Source organism: Panthera tigris, chromosome F2 (assembly GCF_018350195.1).
Source record: "Panthera tigris isolate Pti1 chromosome F2, P.tigris_Pti1_mat1.1, whole genome shotgun sequence".
NCBI classification, from domain to species: Eukaryota; Metazoa; Chordata; class Mammalia; order Carnivora; family Felidae; genus Panthera; species Panthera tigris.
The window spans coordinates 5654400-5677491 of record NC_056676.1 but is presented as its reverse complement, the minus strand read 5'-3'; the positions used below and the strand labels follow the sequence as shown (position 1 = coordinate 5677491).

The following is a 23092-nucleotide window of genomic DNA, read 5'->3' as shown; positions in this document are numbered from 1 at the left end:
ATCTCACACCCCTTGCTGTTGAGGCAGCCCTACGGAATAGCAGGGCAGGGAGCTGGGATTCAAGACTCAAATCTTCAAGGACCTGACACCACACTGCCCCGCCCCCCATCCTCCAGAGTAGAGCCTCTCCACGCTGTGTCTGATGTCCTTCGTCGCAGAAAAACAGCCCCACTGCCTGCGCAGTGCACAGAATCTGTGGTGTAGCACCTCCAAAGGCAGCAGTAAAGCTATATGCCCTCTGGGTGCACCTCTGTCCCCCGCCAATGGAAAGCCTTTCGCTGGCACCTGTAGGGTCTCTGGTCCTTGGGGAGGCAATACACCGTCTTCCGGAAGTACTTCGGCCAGGGCAACGTTCTCGCCCGGCGCGCCCTGGGGATCCCTGCACCGCGGCTGTGCGCCGTGTGCTGCGGAGCCGGCTCCCTCCTCCCCAGGAGCCCATGCGAGCTCTGGAGAGAGTCGCACGCTTCCAGAATCCTTTCTCATGCTGAACCTTCCCTCCTTTATACTTTGTTACTGTGTTCCAGTGTTCTAACCAATATCCTCACAGAAGTCTTTCACAAACCTGAATTTATATTTTATCATTCTCTCTCTAGATAAAATTCTTTAATGACTTTACATTGTACGTATAAAATCCCCAAGGTTTGGGGCCGTTGGGTGTCCAGCTTCAGCTCAGGTCGTGATCTCGAATTTCATGAGTTCGATTCCCCCGTGGGGCTCTGTGCTGACGGCTCAGAGCCTGGAGCTGCTTCGGATTCTGTGTCTGCCTCTCTCTCTCTGCCCCTCCCCGGCTCCTGCTCTTTTTCTCTCTCTCAAAAAAAAAAAATTTTTTTTAATTAAAAACATAAAACATTTTATTAGACAAGCACTGTTGAAGACAAGCTAATATGTAAACTCTGTGTATACCTAATTTTAATCCTTAACACTTGGTATGTTGAGTCCACATTTATATTCTGTTTTTTCCGTAATCCTTTGTTTTACATAGCCTGTCAGGTTTCTTTCTGTGCTACAGTTTTTACCTTCCGTACCCCTTTGTCGTCTAGCCCTAAAGGAAAACTTTGAAAACAAATCTTTTACCTTATCCCTTTTTACTATATTACGGATTAAGTGTTTCCCCAGTTGAAGCCTTTCTGTAAACTAAGAAGTGTCAGACTTTGTTAGAAATATTATGTCTCTAACTTCATACTTCATGTTTGCTCATTTAAAACCATCTCTTAGGAGAAAATGGGGACCAAGTTCATATGAATTACTAGATTTTATCAGTAAATTTGGAAGTATGACTAAAAGAATCACAGTGAACAGTTTTTGTCTGATTATCAATTGCTGTAGTATTAATTGTATAATAATTTTATAGATTATGAAATTACATCAGGAATAAGTAAGAGCAAACAATTTCAATATCCACATTGGTTGTAAAATGCCTCGTCATTCCAGAAACATTAAAGTGTCATTTGAAATTGTGTAAGTGTACATTTAAAGCAATGAGTTGATTTGGTCACCAAAATAGTGTGGGAATATTTGCTAAGACGGCAGCCTTTTTCCTGTGGTTTTAACATATTTGTGACTCCTTTGGTGGGATTAATTACCTGCTTCATGGGCAAAGGTTTTTGAGGTACAAGATTATTAGGTTGAAGACAGACAAAATTCACTTCTGTATCAGAAGTTACAGTGCTTACTAACTTGTGTTTGTGCTTTTTCTCTTTGCCTTTCCTCTTCTCTTCTCTCGGGTGCTTTGTCAGCAACCTGTCAGGGGTTACCTAATTTCGAGGGAGATGAGTATGAATTAGGAATACGTGGATTTACTGTGAACATTTAAGCCCGCCTGTAGTTTTGTGTTATTTATTCATTAGCTAACAAAATGACCCAAAACCTGTTTTAAAAATTAAGGTCTTTTCAACGTACGTGATCTTCACGTATGGGTTTCTTTTTTCTTTCTCTTTTTTTTCTTTTTTTATCTGTGTCATGTACATTACAGTTGTAGGAATAGCAGAACTGAAATTTGAAACTGAGTTGAGACGCATATTGATTTTTATATTGAGAACATTCCCACTTACTGGTAGAAGCAGGTTATCCTGAATTTATCACATACGATTATCATAGTCGTTCAGCCATGTTGGTGTCAGTATCTGGCACTTTCCCCTCTTACTTGCTTCCAGTTGGTAGATAAAAAGGGTGGAGGGTTACCCAGAAATATCTCCTAATTATTGTTAGGTTTAAGGAAGATACGTAGCCTTTCTGATGTCAGCGAATTGTGGCATTTGATATATTCACGATTATATGTTATTTTGGGGGAAAAGTTTAATACTTCATTTAATTTTCAAGTCTTGCCACTGAATCTACCAGAGAAGATTCTTCAAGCCTAGTCGCTGAACTTCAAGAAAAGCTTCAGGAAGAAAAAGCAAAGTTTCTAGAACAACTTGAAGAGCAAGAGAAAAGAAAGAATGAAGAAATGCAGAATGTTCGAACATCTCTGATTGCTGAACAACAGGTATGTTCCCCAACCCTCATTACATTTACTTTAGGTCTAAAGAAGCTAAATATAAATTAACAAATATAATTTTTTTGTGCAGCTGAGGGTGCCTCATATCTTAGATGTGATTTTTCCAGCTTTGACCTTGATAATATTTATTAAATATCCTCATGATAAAAGCATTTTCAATTCCGATTACTTTTAAGTGTTTATACAACTTCATATATAATGATTGAATTTTCCCCCTGAGCTCTAAAATTTTATTATTCTAAATTACATGCTAATCGGTACAGACTTCTTACACTTCCCTCATTCTTATCCACATGACAGGCCGGTGGTAGATAATGGCGGGCTGTTGAACTTTGACGATTCACTTGTTAGTATTGATGACTACCGAGAGTGTAAAGCTCGTGAAGGACGCAGGGGCCAGACCGCTAAGAAGTAGGGGGTCTGGTGAAGGAGCTTGTACTTCACCGCAGGCCTGGATGACGACGAGCAATTGGAGAGGAAATCAAGGGACCACAGTTTGATTTGTACTTAATAGGGATCGCCCTCTGGGGCAGGGAGAAAGAGGGGAGAACTGCCAGGCACGGGGCGGGGGTAGGGCAGTGGGCGTCTGCAGTGACAGCTCGGGCCAGTGAGAAGAGTGACCTGGTTTTCTTACCCCGAGGGATGCGTTTCTGAAACGGTGACACATGGTATATAGTTGGTACCCACATTCGTTCGATATATGTGGGTCTTTTCCCTTTTCTGAGATGGTATGATTACCTTCATGTCTTTTTAGAATTCAAGAAAGTCCAGTAGTTCAGAACCTGTAGTCACTTTACATTTTAAGTTTTAAGGCCTGGGGAAAGAAAGGAGAGCCTGAAAAGAAGGAAGGAGAGTAACTAGAAAAAGAAAGAGTGCGGCTTTATGGAAGCCAATGAATTTTAAGTGTTCGCGAAGTAGCGACCAGTTTTAAGAATTACCAAGGAAGAGATCATTAATGATGTCTCTGTTTTTAAAAATCTGAGGTTGTACATTCCCTTGTATGATTCATTCGACATGAACTCTCACTCTCTTGCTATCTTTCTCTGTGTGCTCCTTTATGAGCGACACATAATTTTAGATTGCCCGAATTAGGTAGGGGATGAATTAACTGACAGAAATGTGTGTGCTATTATAAATATTTGTTGATTCTTTTTACATAAATAATACATAGAGAGATGGCTTAACAAAAGACATCATAAGTGCCCCTTTTGAGGCATCTTCACGTATGCTTTCTGGCTTAACTCAGTGTTTAATGAATTCACTAATTTTGCTCTAAAAATGCCATATCCTTACTCTGTCTCCCAGTTTTTAGTGTTATTGGCAGTATGCATTAATTGAAGGATCCTGACTCTTAATTTTGGAATTGGAAATGCTGGGCAGATGGGAAGAGGCCTTTGCCGTCCATCTATGGCTCTTAAGTTTTTAATGTTTATTTGGTTTTGAGAGACAGAGACAGAGTGTGAGTGGGGGAGGCAGAGAGAGAGAGGAAGACACAGAATCTGAAGCAGGCTCCAGGCTCCGAGCTGTCAGCACAGAGCCCGATGCGGGGCTCGAACTCAGAAGCCGTGAGATCATGACCTGAGCCGAAGTCGGACACTCAACCGACTGAGCCACCAGGGCGCCCCTGTGGCTCTTAAGTTTAAAGAAGATCTTAATGGAGATTTTGCAAATGAAATTGTCGACCATTTGGTCATCTTTATAAAAGAAACTACAGTGAGAATTGCCACAGGGACTTTCGCGATCTGTGCAGGCACTTCAGTACATGGGCTTCGTAGTAGGAAGGGGTTTTGGTTTTTTTCTAATTGTTTTTTTTTGAAAGAGAGCAAGTGTGTGTGCCTGGGAGAGGGGCAAAGGGAGAAAGAGTCTTAAGCAGGCTTCTTGCCCAGCTTGGAGCCTGATGTGGGGCTCGATCTCATGACTGTGAGATCATGACCTGAGCTGAAATCAAGAGTCAGACACTTAACCGACTGAATCACTCAGGCGCCCCGGAAAGTTTTTATAAAAGTCGAGGAAGAACAAGTCTAGTTATTATAAGCCAGATGTCCAGATAAAGAGATGGGATGATGTCATCTCTGTGTAACATTACTGTGGTAGTCAAGATTTAGCTAAAAACAAAAGGAAGATTCCAGAAGCAGGAAGATTATTAAAGAAGAAAAAGGGAGTGTATAACAACACTCGTTACCTCGTTTTCTTTCTTTCCCCCAAATTTAAAATCATCTCTTCATGCTAAATTTCCTCTGACGATAAATAGGTAGACAGTCTGTAATGAGAAAATAGAATTCATTTGAAAGGTATTAAATTGGAATGTATCTTAATGTGGAACCAGGACAGTGCAGTGACACTGTATTTACAACAGTATAGCGTTCTTATTTAAAAATAAACATCATTTGTGGGGCGCCTGGGTGGCTCACTTCGGTTAAGCGTCTGATTCTTGGTTTCGGCTCAGGTCACGATCTCACGGATTTGTGGTTCGACCCCACATCAGGCTCTGCGCTGACAGTGCAGAGCCCGCTTGGGATTCTCTGTCGCCGTCCCTTTCTGCCCCTCAAACAAACAAACAAACCAACAAACCATACATACATTATTTGTGAGCTGCACTATAGCTTCTCCACATACAGATGCACCACGCAAAACAAAAATATTGGCTAGTTTATTCCGCCCTGGCTGCTGTGTACGTGCAGATAATTTAAACAGTTGTCATTCTCTTGTTCCAGACCAACTTTAACACTGTTTTAACAAGAGAGAAAATGAGAAAAGAAAACATAATCAACGATCTTAATGATAAGCTGAAAAGTACAATGCAACAGCAAGAGCGAGATAAAGGTAAGTGACGTTTTGTCATGTATTTTCAACGCCTTTTAAGATTAAAACAGTCGCATGAAATGTTTATAATGTGTGATTTCACCTTGGGGGGGGGCCTCCAGATCTGATAGAGTCACTGTCTGAAGATCGAGCTCGATTGCTTGAGGAAAAGAAAAAACTGGAGGAAGAAGTCAGCAAGCTGCGCGGCGGCAGTTTTGTTCCCTCGCCGTACGTAGCCGCGGCCCCGGAACTTTACGGAGCATGCGCACCGGAACTCCCAGGCGAGCCAGAGCGGTCAGGCCCGGAAACGCAAGACGAAGGCAAAGCCGACTCGGCGATGGAGACCAGCACGATGTCTGTACAGTAAGTCCGTCCGGCTTCAGCTGCCCCAAGTAGGACAGGCTCTCCAAGCACCGGTGCACTTCCGTGAGCCAAGCGCCGAGGACAGGAAATACGTGTGGCGCTGCTGTGCCTGAAAGTCGTTGTGCCTTTTAGATCTTTGAGCCGCAAATCCGAGCAATACTTTAGTGTCGCTGACTGTGTGTGTATGTGAGTCGCTTTGGCCTCTTTTCATAGTTTACGGGTGCCCCAGACTTGTCGTGGGCTGCCCGCTGAAGGCTCCCTGCAGGAGTGTGAAGCTGTTCTTGTTCGCAGGAAGTGTTTAAACTCTGAGGTCCACTACCTAGGAGGAAGGGGCGTTACCATAGTAACGGATATATTGATTTTGGTGAGTGTGTGTTGGGCGGGGGAAGGCAGAGGAGTTCCTAAAGGGACTATCCTAATTAGAAGGCGTAAGCGACAGAAGGAAGTCCAGACACGGGAACAGTTAACCGGCCGATCGCAGCAAAACCTCTCAAGAAAAAAAAGTATCCAACTGAATTCTACATATGAGAAGCACCTGAAGAAAAATAGTAAGGGGAAAAGTGTGTAAATCATTCAAGGCAAAAGAGTTTTATAAGTTAAAGAAGAAGTTTCAGATTTAGAGAGGGCACGGTTTTACCTTAAGCAGTTGGTTGGTAACTTGTAGTTGCTTAAAAATGTAACTTCGATCAATTGTGTATGAATAGAAAGTGGATTAAATCTAGAACGAGAACTTTGTAGAGCCACAGTTATGGTAGGCCTTTTTCCTCTCGTGACACAATGAAGTAAAAATAATAAATAAATAAAGCAATAGAGAAACCGTTAAGGAAATTCACTACATACCAGGTCACAAAACAAGTCTCAGAGTTCTAAATACTGAAGTAATTACAGCCACTAAGCATAAGCAGTTGAAAATTAGTAACGAAAGTAGTTTATCCATTTGCTAATTTGAATACCTGTGTATACAACATAGGTATTGATAAGAAAATCGAAATTGAGTTATTTAAGTCTAAACAAAAGTATCAAAAATGAGAGCTATAATCAAGGTGGTAACACTGGGACAATTATGTAATCTCAAGTACATGTATGAGAAAATGAAATTAATAAAAGTATGTAAACTATGATAAATAAAATATCAAGTAAAAAGAAGGTACAAATACGTGGAATGAATAGAACCATAACCACATGTATGGATTTAAAAATTACAGAGACTAAGATACAGGTGTAAAAAATCCCAAGGACAGTTTTAACATTTCAGATGGAATGGAGTCAAAGATGATCGTCATGACTCATTGGAGTATTTCAGGAATGCGATAAGTAAATTAAACATCAGGGTTCCTGGGGGGCTCAGTCAGGTAAGCATCTTCTGACTCTTGGTTTCGGTTCAGGTCATGATATCACGGTTTGTGAGTTTGAGCCCCATATTGGGCTCCGCACTGATAGTGTGGCACCTGCTTGGGATTCATTCATATTCATATTCATATTCATTCTCTCTCTCTCTCCCCTCCTCCCCACTGACATGCACATGTGCATGCACTCTCTCAAAAATAAAAGTCTTCAAAACTATTTAAAAAAAAAAAAAGAAAACCCACGAGAAGATCATATTCAGTGGTGAAACACTGAATGCTTTCCCCTAAAAAATCAAGAGCAAGAAGATGGTCCACTTTGGCTGCTTGTATTCAGCATTGCACCTGAGGTTCTATAAAGGGCACTTAGGCAAGAAATAGAAATTAAAGGCATCCAGATTAGAAAGGAAGAAATAAAACTATCTCTATTTGTATATATAATATGATCTTGTATATTGACAGTCCCCAGAATTTCACTACAAATTTAAATACTTAAGAATAAATTTAACAGAAGTTGTTCAAGACATGTACACTGAAGGTTACAAAATATTATTGAATGAACTTGAAGACCTAAAAAGACATCCCATGTTCATTGATTGGAAGACTTCATCTTGGGATGCCTGGCTGGCTCACTCAGTAGAGCATGCAACTCTTGATCTTGGGGTTGTGAGTTCAAGCCCCACGTTGAATGTAGAGATTACTTAAAAACAAAATCTTAAAAAAAAAAAAAAGACTTAATTTTGTTGAGGTAGCAATACTCTGTGATCTGCAGATTCAACACGGTTGTTGTTGAAATACACCTTTTTTGCAGAAGTGGACAGTGGGTCCTAAATTCATATGGAAATGCAACGAACTCAAAATAACCAAAACAGTCTTCAAAAAAAATGAAGTTGGAAACACACATGTCCTTATTTCAGAAATTAATACAAAACTATAGTAATAAGGATGTTGGTAGCTGATATATATGTGTGTAGTTATATGTATGTAGACATATATATAAACCATTGAAATAGAGTCTGGAAATAAGCCCTTAACTTTATAGTCTGTTGAACCTGAATCCTTGTATTATGGTGCCAGGACAATTCAATGGAGAAATGGTAGCTTTTTCAGTAAATGGTGCTAGGACAGGACAGGTGAATATCCACAAACAAAGAATGAAATTGGATCTCCTATTTACAAGACAGGGGAATCACAGAGTTAAATGTAAAAGCTAAAATGAAATTAAATCTTCATGACCTTGTCTTAGGCATAGCCTCTTCCTACAAGAATTAACATTAGGGGTGCCTTGGTGGCTTAGTCCGTTAAGTGTCCCAACTCTTGGTTTGGGCTCTGGTAGTAATCCCAGTGTCATGGGATCAAACTCCATGTGGGGCTCCATGCTGAGGACGGAGCCTGCTTAAGAATTCTACACCCTCTTTCTTGCTCTCCCTCTAACCCTGCCCCCCAGCTCATGTGTGCTCACTCTGTCTCAAATAAAAAAATTTAAACAAAAAAAAAAAGAATTAACATTTAGAAGACACAATTCCTGCTTTAGTCAGTTGCTTAAAATGTAAATGGGGAATTACCCAGAATAATTTAGAAGTCTACATTACTGCTAATACCAGACATAAAGAATTGTAAGAAACTACTATGTACAATCATTTACAACAAATTGGACAATCTAGAAGACATGGATACACTCCTAGAAACATACAACCGTCCAAGACTGAGTCATGAAGAAATAGAAAATCTTAACAGGCCAGTTAAGTAAGGAGATTGAATCTGTAAGCAAAAACCTCCCAGCAATGAAAAGTCTGGGACCAGATGGCTTCACTGGTGAATTCTATCAAACATTTTTTTTAAAAGAAGAACTAATACCAACCTTCCTGAAACTCTTCTAAAACATAGAAGAGGAAAGAGCTCTACGGAACTCAATATATGAAGCCAGCATTACCCTGTTACCTGCATGACAGGGGAGCTACAAGAAAAATACAGGGCAGTATCCATAATGGACATAGATGCAGAAATGCTCAGCAATATATTAATAAACCAAGTTCTGCAATGTACGAAAGGGAATGTACACCAGGATCAAGTGGGATTTATTCCAGGGATACAAGGGTGGTTCAGCCTCAGCAAACTGGTGCAATCTACCCCATCAACAAAACAAAGAATGGCCATCGTTTAATCATTTCAGTAGATGAGGAAAAAGCACTTGACAGAATTTTCAACATCAATCCTTTCATGATAAAAACTCTTCACAAAGTGGGTGTAGAGTGAATGTACCCCAACATAATAAAGGCTGTATATGCGAAACACACAGTTAACATCATACTCAACAGCAGAAAGCTGAAAGTTTCTCTGTAAGATCTGGACAAAGCAAAGATACCTACTCTCGCCACTGCTTTTCACCATAGTGTGCTGGAAGTCCTAGCCAGAGCAATTAGGCAAGAAAAGGAAATAAAAAATACCCAAACAGGTAAGGAAGAAGTGAAATTATCTCTTTGTAGATGACATGATAATATGTAGAAACCCCTAAAAGACCACCAAAAACTGTTAGAACTAATCATAAGTTCAGGAAAGTTGCAGGACATGAGATCAGTAATGTTTTTATATGCTAACAATGAACTAACAAAGAGATTTGAGAAACTGTCCCATTTACAATTGCATCAAAAAGTAAAATACTTAGTAATAGATTTAACCAAGGAGGTGAAAGATTTGTACACTGAAAACTACAAGATGTTGGTGAAAGAAATTGAAGAAGACACAAATAAGTGGACAGAGATTTTGTGTTCATGGATTGGAAGAATTAAAATTATGAAAATGTCTTTACTAACCAAAGCAATCTGAAGATTCTTTGCAATCCCTATCAAAACTCCAGTAACACTTCTCACAGAAATGGAAAGGAGCAATCCCAAAATTCATACGGAACTACAGAACGCCCTGAATAACCAAAGCGATCTTGAGCAAGAGGAACAAAGCTAGAGGTTTCACACTTTCTGACTTTCTGACAGGTTTCACACTGTATTACAGTGCTGTAGTAATCAAACAGGTGGCATAAGTAGATACAAAGCTGAATGGAATAGAATAGAGATGCCAGAAACAAATTCCTGCATATTAGGCAACTAAAATTTGACAAGGGAGTTTAGGAATGCCCAGTAGGGAAAGGATAGTGTCTTCAATAAATGGTGCTGGGAAAACTGGACGGCCACATGCAAAAGAATGAAACCGGATCCGTTAACACCATACACAAAAATCACCTCAAAATGGATTAAAGACTTAAATAGAAGACCCAAAACTGTAAAACTCAGAGAAGAAAGTATAGGAGAGAAGCTCCTTGACATTGGCTTGGCAGTGGTGTGGGGGGTTTTCACTGGAAGCAAAGACAGCAAAAATAAACAAGTAGGACTACATCAAACTAAAAAGGTTCTGTACATCAACAAAATCAAAAGACAACTTATGGAGTGGAAGAAAATATTTGCAAATTATACATCTAATACATTGTTAATGCCTGAAATATATAAAGAACCCACACAACAGCAAAGAAACAACCCCAGTTAAAAAGTGGGCAAAAAATAGACCTTTTTCCAAAGAGGACGTACGGATGACCTACATGAAAAGGTACTCAGTGTCACCAATCATAAGGGAAATATAAATCAAAGCCACAAGATACCAGTCTCCTCGTATCTCTTAGGATGTCTGTTATTAAAGAGGCAGTGGGTAACAAGTGCTGGTGAGAATGTGGAGGAAAGAGAACTCTCATGAACTGTTTGTGGGAATGTAAACTGGTACAGCCAGTATAGAAAACAATATGGTGGTTCCTCAAGGAATTAAAAGTAGAGCTGCCGTGTGATCCAGCTGTCTCTCAGCTCTGGGTACATCTATGCAAAAGAAATGAAGCCATTATCTCAAAAGCGATCTCTGTCCTCCCATGTTCACGGCAGCATTATTCACAGTAGCCAATACATGGGAACATCCTAAGTATCCCTTGATGGATGAATGGATTAAGAAAATGGTGAACAAAAATATTTCATGAATTATTATTCAGCCATGAGAAAGAAGGAGATTCTGCCCTTTGCAGTAGCATGGATGAACCTGGAGGCCAACATGCCAAATGAAATAAGCCAGCCAGAGAGAGACAAATAACGCATAGTATCCCTTATATGTAGAATCTTTAAATAAAAAGTCAAATTCATAGAGTAGAAAAGTGGTTGCCAGGAGCTGGGACTGGGGGGGGGCAAGGTTGGATAAAGGTTGCAATCTTTCAGGTACAAGTTATAAGATGAACAAGACCTAAGGATGTAACATGGTCACGGTAAATGGTAACACTGTGTTGTATAGTTGAAATTTGATAAGAGAGTAGAATTTCAACATGCTCCCTGCCTTGCTAAAAAGGTAAGTGATGGAGGTGTTAGTTGACTCATTGAACTTATGTTTTCACAATGTGTATGTATATCACATCATCATATTTTACACTTTGAATGTCTCATAATTTATTTCCCAATTGTGCCTCCATAAAGAATTGTCATAAAAATACAACGTTCAAGCCTGTACCCTATTAGACATTTTTTTCTTTTCTAACTTTTGAGTGTTTTAGTGCGATGGGCAGATTTACGCATGGCAGAGAGATGAGCACATTTCTAGCCACTTAGTAGTACCACTGAAATCTTTGTTGAGATCTGGTTTATTTTTTTGTGGAATAAAACTTTAAGTTCTGTCTGTAGCTTACTCATAGATGTATTGTGTTTTATTTCTAGTTTTAATGGTGAAGCCACCCAGGAAATACCACTTTATTGGTACCACACATTAACCCACACGTAGGAAGAGGAGCGCTTCTTCCTCTCTGGGGGAAAACTTCAGATTCAAAAGACATGGCCCCTAGAAAAATGCATGCACAAAGTTTTGCTTATAATTTCAAAAGGTTTGTCGATCTGGATTCAAGACCTCCAGTACAAAGAACGTGTACCATTGAAATGTGTCCTAATTTAAACATTAAGGCTGCTTTTGAAAATGTAGTCCAGAGGCGCCTGGGTGGCTCAGTCAGTTGAGCATCCGACTTCAACTCAGGTCATGATCTCACTGTTCATGAGTTCGAGCCCTGCATCAGGCTCTATTCTGTCAGCTCAGAGCCTGGAGCCTGCTTCGGATTCTTTGTCTCCCTCTCTCTCTGCCCCTTCCCCGCTCGCACTCTGTCTCTCTCAAAAATAAATAAACATAAAAAAAAAAAAAATTAAAAAAAAAAAAAAGAAAATGTAGTCCAAATCTTTAATTTTTAAAGTGCTCTGTAGTAATAGTTAAATTTCCAAATCTTATTGAAGAATGTAAAGTCCAGAATTTTAAAAGACTTAAACTAAAATAAATCATTCTCTTTTAGAGAAAATATCCATATGCTATCTGAAGAAAAACAGAGAATAATGCTGTTAGAACGAGTAAGTAAATTTCTTTCTTGAAATGCAGTGTTGACTGTGTTCGCGTTCGTTCTGGACGCTTGTTACAAAATGTTTATATTGAAAACATACCAGGTTGTGTTTATAAAGTTAGATCTTTTAAAAAGTGGTTACTTTTGCGATTAATGTTTTGAGAAATCCTGTCATTTTTTTTATTCAGGTGGCTAAATATTTGGTAATAGTATTCCAGGTCTGTTATTTGTCATTTCTTCCCAGTAAATGAAGTCTATATCCGAAAAGAAGATTGGTGGTCTTTATAAAATGAATATAGGGAATAATGGTTTTATTCAATAACAGTTCAGAATGCAACAAAAGATTATAAATAGGAACCCTCATGTATTTATTTCAAAAATAAGGTAAGTATTTTCTAGAAGTGGGCAAAAATAGAGTATGAATAATGAGATAAGTTAGGGGTTTTGTTTTTTGTGTGGGTTTTTTTTTTGAGATTAATTGAAATTTTAAAAAAATGGCAATAAGGGGTTTCCTCTCAATTGTACTATCAGGTTATATATAATTTTGATTCAGAGTTAACATATCCTTACTCATAGATCACTTTCATTCCTTGGGCTTTTAAGATTTTCAACATTTTCTCTTGCTCTTTTCAGGCTTAATCGTCCAGTAAGAATCCAAAGTCAGAATTCTATAACTTTGTGTTCTATCGTGCATTCTTATTAAAGGGTTGTGTGATCACCTTTGTGAAATTCAGCTGGGGTGTGTGTTATAACTACAGAATCCTCCTCTTAGGCCAGACCTGTTCCTATCCCCCGTCTGCTGTCTATCCCCTACAGAGTCTTCGGGAATAGCTCCCAGCTATTTACTGCACATTTACAAGTTCCACAAGTAATTCTAAAGCATATTAAACTTTGAGAACCCTCAGCTTAGGTAAATGTACCTAAAATTGTTCTAATTCTCTCTTAAGCCTGTAAATAATTAAAACAGTTGGAAAGGATCCATAAAAAAGAATATCCTCACTAACTTTTCATACTAGATCAGAACATTAATGTGAAGATGAAGGAAATTTGACAGTTAGGAAGTTTCAAGTAGAGAAGATACAAGGGATAAACCACAGGTCCCTTTTTTTTCCTCCTGCAGACATTACAATTGAAAGAAGAAGAAAACAAGCGGTTAAATCAAAGACTGGTAAGTTATTTTTCTTGGCCAATAGATGTTAACATTTCAAAATGTTTTGCATTACATTTCATTATAAATACCGTCAGCAACATGTTTGGCTCGATGAATTTATTTCTAGTAGTTTCATTGGGCCGTGTGGGTCATTAATGACTTGATTCTCAGAGAGGTGACCGTAGGTCAGAGGTGCCCTCCGTGGCAGTAGAACGGACGAAGCTGACTACCTTACTAATGTCACGTTAATATCAGTCAGCAAATTCAAGACCGTGTTTCCGGTGATTAATAAGCTATGATCACTTAGGATTCCGTAATTACATGTATTTGTAACATCAAGTTGGGATTCTTAAGTCAGTAACTCTTTATAGTTAGAAGTACTTTTTATAGGCCTTTTGGAAATTAACATATTCACTCTTAAGGGTGCGTAATTAATACATTATGTCCGTTCACTTTTTTTTTTAAACTGAACATGTTTGATCCTGACACTTTGCATGATACCCTGTATAATCTTCTGAATTAATCTTGGCTTTACTCTAACCTGCAAACATATTAACCAATTACTTGAACAGTTGTACAGTTGATCTTACTTGTTTTAATAAGGCAGTTACTTCATTTTGCAAGTTCTAATAATTGTAAGTTATGAGGAAATAGGAATAATCTTAAGGCGTGTGTTCAGTACTTTTGAAAAGTTTTGATACTGATTAGAATTGAGCTTTTTAAAAACAGTATCTTGTAGGGAAACATCTGCTTTTCTTTCCTATACCTTATTGAACAGCAAAAATTACATCTAAATTCTGTAGTCATTAGTCATATGGTCAATTAGTCTACAGTCATTATAGTCAATCATTAATTTATCACCAAGACAATCTTAAGTCTATTTGCTGTTTTTGTAAGTACAGCAAACCATTGTTCAAAAAGACTGAGAAGAGTTGCCTGTCTCAGACATCATTCAACATGCCGTTTGATGCAGTATTTCCAATAGATTTTAAGCCCTGTTTGGCAAGGGTTTTGTAGCCAGTCTTGTCTGTGTTCCTAGCACCTTCAGTAGTAACTGGTACACAGTTGATGCTTGGGAAGTGTTTATGAAAGAAGGAGTTTTGCCCTTCAGATCCAGAGGACCCCACTCCCACCCAGAGAGGTGTCTCAATGTTAAGGATACTCTCATGTCAATTTACAGCTGTTTTCACAGTGTTTTCTTAAATCTAAGACCTCATTTATAATAAATATATGAAAAACTTAAGCTTTTTAAAAAATCTAAATAAAATGTGGTCCAGAAAATGGATGGTCAAACTTGCCTTCACTGGCAGTATGTAGACCATTTGGATGATTTTGATACTAAATTGCTGTACTTTTAGGCCTTTCTGTTCATTATTTGTTATTGTTCTTTTTATTTTGTTTCAAGCACGAACGAGACCCTTCGTTATTCCAGATAAAGTTCAGAGAGCAATGGAAGAAATTCTGAGAATCAGAATTAGACTTAATAAGAGAAATGCACTTGTCTGTCCTTGATTTGTGCTGCCCACTCTGCTTGGGAAGTGAAGGCATCTTCACCATCCTTTCTGGCCCTGAGACTGGGGGACACGTGCCCCGTGGGTCATGTGATGGTGTCAGAAATGGATTAAAGCCCGTTTGAAGAGCAAGCCGTCCCAGCTGGGCTAAGGCAACAGCGCGTCCGCTCGCGTGTCTCGTCCCATTTTGTTCGTCATCAGGAGAGGAAATGGGTGACAGTCACACCTTTCCTCATTTAACACTTGCTCAGAATTGTGGGTTTTTAAACTGAAGCTTCTCAGAAGTTGCCTTGGACGTCAGAAAGGGACTTTACCGACTCTGAGAACTTTGTTCTCCCACCCACTTTTCAGCCAGAGTAGCATTGTGTTTATTTGTTTTTCCAAGTTAGTGAGTCTTTGAGTAAGATTTTCCTGCAGAGTTTTTTGGTTTGTTCTTTTACCAGTAGATTTGAAACTGATGTGTTAGAATTGGCAAACTCTTCTCCAAAAATTGTTAATCTCTTTCCCTGTGATATTTTTAATATTAGCTATGGAATTACAAATAAAATATTCTATACGTAGTCTTTAATGCAGCCAAATTTGATTAAATAACATAAGTAAAAGTGTAGGTGAATTTGTCCACTGAAAATTATTGTTGAAGGAAAGGAATTACATTAATGAACCTTATGCTTGGACTCTTAAAAGCTGAGGCACAGATCTGAATGTGTGTGACATCGAGAGAAATTTTTGCAGCAAGGACCTAATAAATATATGTGGTGCTTTAATTGTGTAAATAGCTTTATGAACTGTCCATTTTTTTAGATGTCTCAGAGCATGTCTTCGGTATCCTCAAGGCATTCGGAAAAGATAGCTATTAGAGAGTAAGTATTTTATTTATATTTTCTCAAAGTTTTTCCTGTGAAAGAGAGTCACTGATTTAGATAGTATTGGATTGTTAATGGAAATATATTTCAGTGGCTGTAATCCTTCAGATTTCAGGTGCATTGAGCTGAGTGTTTTGTACTCATTGGTAGTAAAACATTTTCTATTAAAAGTAAAGGTTTTCTAAATTATTCTTGGAAACATTAGGATTACATTCAAAGCCATTCCTATTACAGCTTTAATTATCATTTGTACACAGATATTTCTGAAATCTTTTTGACTCCACTTTTCAGCTGATGCCACCTCTTTAAAAAATTTTTTTTTGCATTTATTTATTTTTGAGAGACAAAGACAGAGTACAAGTTGGGGAGGGGCAGGGAGAGAAGGAGACAGAATGTGAACCAGGCTCCAGGCCCCGAGCTGTCAGCACAGAGCCCGACGCGGGGCTCGAACTCACAAACCGTGAGATCGCGACCTGAGCCGAAGTCGGCCGCTCAACCGACTGAGGCCCCCAGGCACCCCCAATGCCACCGCTTCTAAATCCTGTTGATCACCTTAGTCTTTTTCATTTTAGATCGGAGAGTCATTTCAAATAGATTTTTTAAGTTACAGTGTTTCTGGTTTCTGTTTTTCAGACTTCACTGTAATTGATACACTACAGATTCATAATACACTATTAAATTTATCAGTTGAATAATTTCACAGACAGCCATCCTGTTGCACATTACCTCACAGTAATATATTGGGTTTTGACACGGGCTGTTGGAAAGGAGGGTCTCCGTAATAAGGTTTTTGAAAAGCATTGTTAACAGCTCACAAGCACTGGTTAGTCTTCTGTATTTTGTCTGTAATAGGTCTGTCAATGAAATTTTTGGTTGTCAGACGTCTGTGGTTACTGACCCGCATTAGAATCTTCTCTTTTCTCAGTGATTTCAAAGGGCTAAATGGTATCTGCTTTCATGTATCAGCTGTATGTCAAGTCAGATCCAGGGTTGGGCCTTTCAAAGATTAGAATGGGATGAGCTTTATGAAAAAGAAAAAACTGCCTGGGAGAGGTCCTATCTGCCTTTTTAAAGATGTTCTGGTGTTTAGCCAAAACAGTGCCTGCCACATCCTGTGAGGCAGGCATCGAGGATTTGTAGGATAAGCAATTAATGAATAAAAAACTGTTCTCTTTTAAAAGCTTTCCCAGTGATTCTGATGATTTATCAGGTGCAAGACCTACAGAATTAAATGATCATGGCAAGTGTGAAATCCAAGGTTAACTTTCCTTGTTTTTTTTTTTTTATTAAGTTTTTAAATTCGAATTCCTGTATAGTTAACGTACAGTGTCACATTAGTTCCGGGTGTGCAACATAGTATTTCAGCAACTGTGTACGTTACTCAGTTACTCAGGGCTCAACGTGATAAGTGTACTTACTCTTAATCCATCCCCCACCCCCCTCCCCTCCGGTAACCACTACTTCTGTTCACCATAGTACTGGAAGTCCTGGCCACAGCAGTCAGACAGCAAAACGAAATAAAAGGCATCCAGCTCTGCAAGGAAGACGTATTACTTCCACTATTTGCAGATGAGATGATACTTCATCAAGAAAACCCTAAACCCTCCACTAAAACACTGCTAGACTGAGAGCGAAATTCAGTGAGGCCGCAAGATTAGCCTTCAAGGCCTGTTCATATTTTGAACATTTTGAAAACTGATTCTGAAGAGAGCATCACTTAGAGCCTATGGGCAGCTACACCCCCTTCCTTCTTTCCTCGCTCCGTGTTTCAGGCGTCACCCCAAAGCAGTCATTTCCACCGACTTGTTTAAGCCTGATTAAGTACATGAACTGAACACTGCTGGGTTTTCTTTCAAACAGAAGAGCACTAGACCCAGAGACAGAAATAGCAGGTAGCACGTAGTGTGAGTGGAAGATAAAGGATGAACATCTTCTTCCTGGGGGGGGGGGGGGGGGTCGGGGGGGGGTCTCCCCGGGGGGGGTCTCCCCCCTCATCCAAGCATTTGTTTTGTTTTGTTTTGTTTTTCTAAACAATAGGTAGTGTTTGATACTTGAATATAGGGCTGAACACTGCAGAATATATGCTTGAAGTTTTCAGAAGAGTGCGGCAGTGACTCTGCAGGCCAATAAATTACATTCCTTTCTTCAGTTTTCAGGTGGGAGATTTGGTGCTCATCATCCTAGACGAGCGCCATGACAATTACGTGTTGTTTACCGTTAGTCCAACCTTGTATTTCCTGCATTCGGAGTCTCTGCCTGCCCTGGATCTGAAACCAGGTGAGGGTGGTAAGTGTCACATCCGGAACCACACTAGCGAAGCCGGAGCGCACGCAGTATGTCAGAGGTTTTCCCCTCCTGTCTAATCATAACAGAATTACATCACTCAGACGGAACTCTGCTTAATACGTTTTTGTTTCTGTTTTGTTTCTGTTTTGTTTTTGTTTTGTTTCGTTTTTTCATTTTGTTTTTGTCGTTGCTGTTTTATAAAATCTGCGTTATCCAGATTATTTTCCAGGATCTACTGACAATTCGAAAATAGAGTGGATTTAATGAGATTGGATCAGATATACCCTAGCAGAGGCAGAATTATATTGTCAAAATTCTCATACACATGCAGCCTATTTTAGCTTAGTACACACTCATTTGTCTATAAAGGCAGTAAAGACCAGTTTTAGAAAAAAAGTTCTCCGGTTGTAAAATGCCTTTTCTAGCCTGCTTATCATCTTACGTTCTTCCTTTTTTTTTTTTTTTTTCATTAAACTTTTCAATACTTAGTGTTTTTTTTTGGTTTTTTAAAAAAAAATGTGTTAAAATATACTAAATTACCGTGTCTATTATCTATTGCTTTGATCTTTAAAAGAGAATAGATACCTTGGGGTATTTAGCTTAAATAGGATTATTAAAGTACAGGAATATATGCCCATTACAATTGATGTGTCCGTGTGGAATGACTTACCGACATGGGCAAATACCAATTCTTGAATTAGGCCAGTGTCACACGATCACTCCATCATGGCTGTTGGTGATGGGTATACAGAAATGCGCATAGACTTGTACAGTTTTCGTAGAACCTTGAAAAATGAGAAGATAAGCTTACAACGTACTGATTTCGTGCCTTGAAAACAATGAATGACATTTTTTTTTTTCGATTTTCTGGGTTTTTTTTCATTTCTTTAAATTTTTTTATTTGAAAATGATTCTGAAATTTACCAAAAAGTTGCACAAGTACCAGCGTTTAAAAAAACAAAAAAAGACCTATAGACCTTTACAGATTCACCTGTTGTTAACATTTTGCCCCATTTGTTTTATTCTACATGTGTATGTCTAAATGTATAAATGCACAAATATACACAAACGTGTTTATTTTTGTTTCCAGAACTATAAGGGGCTAAGGTATATCATGGATCTTTAAAAATTTCAGTGTGCCTTTCCCAAGAATAGGAGAGTTAGTGTTTAAATCTAGGAAACACTTCCTGTGTACCCTTAGAGGTTACAGTGCACGTTACCACGTGAAGGGCTATCACAAGTCTTGGAGAAAAGAATTTAACAGTCTTACTTTACCAAGGAACTCTACCCTCCTGACCCCCACCCCACCCCCACTTTTTTAAAGAAATACAAAATACTAGAGTGTTTTTATGCCCTTGACAGTGGGACCCATTACTCCTCAGACATAAAACATAAGCATTCAGTTTTAGATCATTCTTTTCAGAAATCACGCATTATCTGTGAAGTGCTAAATTACTCTGTAGAGCATTTTCCATTTCTGATAGTTCATTCATGATATCCTTCATTTATATCCTGCCAAACTATGTTTAGGGAATAAAGATCAGATTTGTCTTCTCTTGGGAATCTCAGGCTTTAGCCTAAGCAGATCATTTATTGACCCAATACTTTGGAAATGAACTCTTTTATTAGCTTCTCTTTTAATGAATTTAAAAATGAAATGAGTACTCTCCCTTTCTTAGGTTGTCACACTTTGGCTCTTTGAGGATTAGCTTTTCATCCTGTCTCCTCCCTCATTTTCCGTCTCCCCTTCACACAAGCATCGCCCTTCCGGGCTTTGCTTCTTAACCCGTTAGCCCTTATGTTATTTATCGTGCACCAATCATGTTACCGCTGCCGTGCCAGGCGCTGTGCGGGACAGATGTGACACAGGCTCCTACCCTTGAGCACTGACGTTAAAAGCACCACCACCCCCCCACCACCCCCACAAAGGCAGTGCTTTGCTTTGAACCTAGAAGATAAATTTTGTCTGAATAACTGTCTGTTTCAGAAATAGAAATGGCCATCTTCATTAGCATTTCAGTAGATGGCACTGTTGAGCTAACTTAGAATCCCTAGATTTATTTGTTCATGATTTGTACTTAGATTATTTGTAGTTCTTGAACTTTTATTAGTTCTGTGATTTGCTTTACCATCTATATTTAGTGAAGAAAGTTAAAATCAATGGCTGAAAAGTAAAATGATTCCATTTCTGTCTCAGAAAACATTTTGTTTTTTAGGGATTTCAGTTTTAAGAGTCTTACACCTTTTTTCACTTCTGAGAACTTTATTCGTCTGTTTTGATTCTGGCAGTTAATGTTTTCATGAGTAATTATAACTACTTTTAAAAAGAAACTCACACTTTCGTTCACTAGCTTCAGGTGCATCTCGAAGACCCTGGGTACTTGGAAAAGTAATGGAAAAGGAATACTGTCAAGCCAAAAAGGTAAAAACTACATCAGGTAATATAAACTAGGAACCATAAGGAAGATTCAGATTCACATACTCCTTTACACAGAAATTGTTCATAGGGCAGTGGTTGGCGTTTTAGCTCACTCGATCGAGTCAGGCCCAGTTAGGCCTTGAGTTCAAGGAGTGTGAGTACGAACCAGGAGTTTTATAAGGATTTGTTATTTCTCTTTAGAGAGTGGACATGGATAGGTGATTACCAACAACTCCTCAGGCTGTACGTGAAAACTACTACGCTCTTCTGTGACTATCCAGTTATTAGTGTTTTCGTGTGCGAAGAAAGAACACGTAGCGTAACTGATGACTGAGTGCATCCGTTTGTAGGCAGAGTTGTTGTTTTCTTATTTTCATATGCTATCCCCCGGGAGGGAAGATAACGTGAACTGTCTGATGGCTGAACACGTCCCTGACTGTAGTGTCAGCAGTGTCGACACCGTAGAGTCGGTGGAATGTACCGAACGGTTTGGGGCCTCTCTGCTCCAAAGCACTGATGGAACTTAAACTGTGTACTGACAGTTCTTCGGTACGAAATCGCGACCCGCGGCTCCGTTTGTACCGTATTGTTGGGCAACGATTACCAGCTCTTTCTTCCATCGATGTTAGTGGTTCCGTGTACTCTCAGCCTGGGGAGGGGCGGGTCTTGGGCGCTTTGGTAAAGACTTCTGCTCGCCCGTGCTCCCCAGCCCCCAGTACTCTCGCACTGAGTGGTACGATCGGACAGTACTGTGTAGTTTGGTTTTAACCATTGAAGTCATTCCTCTTCTTTTCTTCTTAGGCACAAAACCGATTCAAGGTTCCTCTGGGGACAAAGTTTTACAGAGTGAAAGCTGTGTCATGGAATAAGAAAGTATAACTTAAGGAAGAAATCAAACGTTCTGTGACAGCTGCCTGATCTGTCCTACAGTGCTTACTCCTCACTCCAAAAACAGCAGGCCGTCTTTTTATACGGAGGTCGCCGTGACAATACACTTCATTGGTGTATATCACTTCCTTTTTAACTGGCTACGTTTTAGGAACAATAAATTCATCAAAAGCCTTGGCCGACTTAAAATGGTTTTGTTTTTGGTTTTTTTACCCAGATAACTAGAAATGCGGACCAAAGTAGTTCATTTTCTCAAAGGGCATACCCTGCATTGTGGCTTACGGTGAGCCATATTAATTGCCTGTTACATATACATTAGCTTGGACTTAGATAGTAAATGTTAGCTCTTATTACCAGCATTTGTCCTTTTGTGAAATCAATATCAGAAAACTTGCACTCTGAGACACATTCTTTATAAAATGTATAAATTCTTCAGAACTATTTAAAGGGGAGTGTTACTGCATGCAGATAATCATAACTTTGAGTTTGCGTCTGTAGATTACTAAAGCAAATTGTTTCATTTATTTTTTTAAATGCCCTTTGACGTTTCAAAATAAAAACTTGTCATTTGATCGACTGATGTTAAGGCCAGCCATAATCAGCAGTCTTCAAAAGCACTTTGAACAGCGGCCACCTGGGTTCTACGGGGAAGCGTGTGTGCTCTTGACCGTTTCAAACGCGGCACTCAAAACCTTCCCGACCTCTTTTGATTTGGGTTGGAAATAATCCTGTTGATGAAATCGTAATCCATGGTTTGAGTTCAGAAGAAGCATATTCATTGTACATTAACCATTTAGAGGTCATTTAAATAACAAAATATTGTATTGTAAAAGACATGTAGAATTTTAAAACAATAAAGATTTGAACCTGTAAATGTGTGTGCCTTTTAAAGAAGGATGCATTTTTAATATATTCGAGTGATTGCTGGGAAGTGTGAAAAGCTTGTTCTGTATCATATCGAAAGAGAAACTTGTTTATTACAAAAATGTTCTTTAACTATATACTGTGTAACAGGGTAAAACAGTGTTCTGTAGAATAGAATTGTGTAAACTCGATATTTAGACAAATTGCTACGGAGCAAAGGTATTTAAATGAGTTAGTTGAGTTGGAGGAGGCTTGTTTCAGGTTTGTTGCTAGAGAACGATAATAAAATGATTCTTTTTCAGAAAATATTTAATTTCTTCTTAAAAATAAGTTAAATATTTTTTTAAATATGTATATCTAATAGTACAGAAAATGGAATAAACACCATAGTGTATAGAAAACTGAATTTGACAACATATTAATGAATAAATGAACAAATGATTTCACATGTTTCTATTCAGTCCTTCCATGACCTCTCAGTGCAAAGAATACCAAAGCGATCAACTGCCGTATCTCCAGAGCGGTTTTGTGAAGCAGATTTGGTTGGGTCTGAATGAATCTGCCAGGTGGACCATTTTGACTGGGTGCCTTTCACACATAGAAATATGTGGTCGTTGTGCTGTGGAACCGCCGTGGCCCGACACGACGTGGAAGCCGTCATCTCATTGACGCTGCTCTTCCGTGTTGGATTTTGTCGCTTACCGTTTTTCT

General features: G+C 39.0%; 1 protein-coding gene across 7 annotated transcripts in view; it reads left to right on the top strand.

Moving 5' to 3' along the window:
• The window catches only part of RB1CC1 (RB1 inducible coiled-coil 1), a 91570-nt gene extending 69179 nt beyond the window's left edge, over positions 1-22391 (top strand). For 4 of the 7 annotated variants that reach the window (XM_042973184.1, XM_042973183.1, XM_007093460.3 and 1 more), the window contains 9 exons: positions 2320-2485; positions 5212-5320; positions 5422-5662; positions 12356-12410; positions 13521-13568; positions 15863-15921; positions 18074-18210; positions 20562-20632; positions 21431-22391. In XM_042973184.1, coding sequence (XP_042829118.1) covers positions 2320-2485; positions 5212-5320; positions 5422-5662; positions 12356-12410; positions 13521-13568; positions 15863-15921; positions 18074-18210; positions 20562-20632; positions 21431-21508 — 964 coding nt within the window. In that variant the 3' untranslated portion in view covers positions 21509-22391. Of the gene's footprint in view, positions 1-2319; positions 2486-5211; positions 5321-5421; positions 5663-12355; positions 12411-12644; positions 12785-13520; positions 13569-15862; positions 15922-18073; positions 18211-20561; positions 20633-21430 lie in introns of those variants that run through there. The other 3 variants (XM_042973185.1, XR_006212969.1, XM_042973186.1) reach the window with 3 other exon arrangements.
• Positions 22392-23092: the final 701 nt, after the last annotated feature.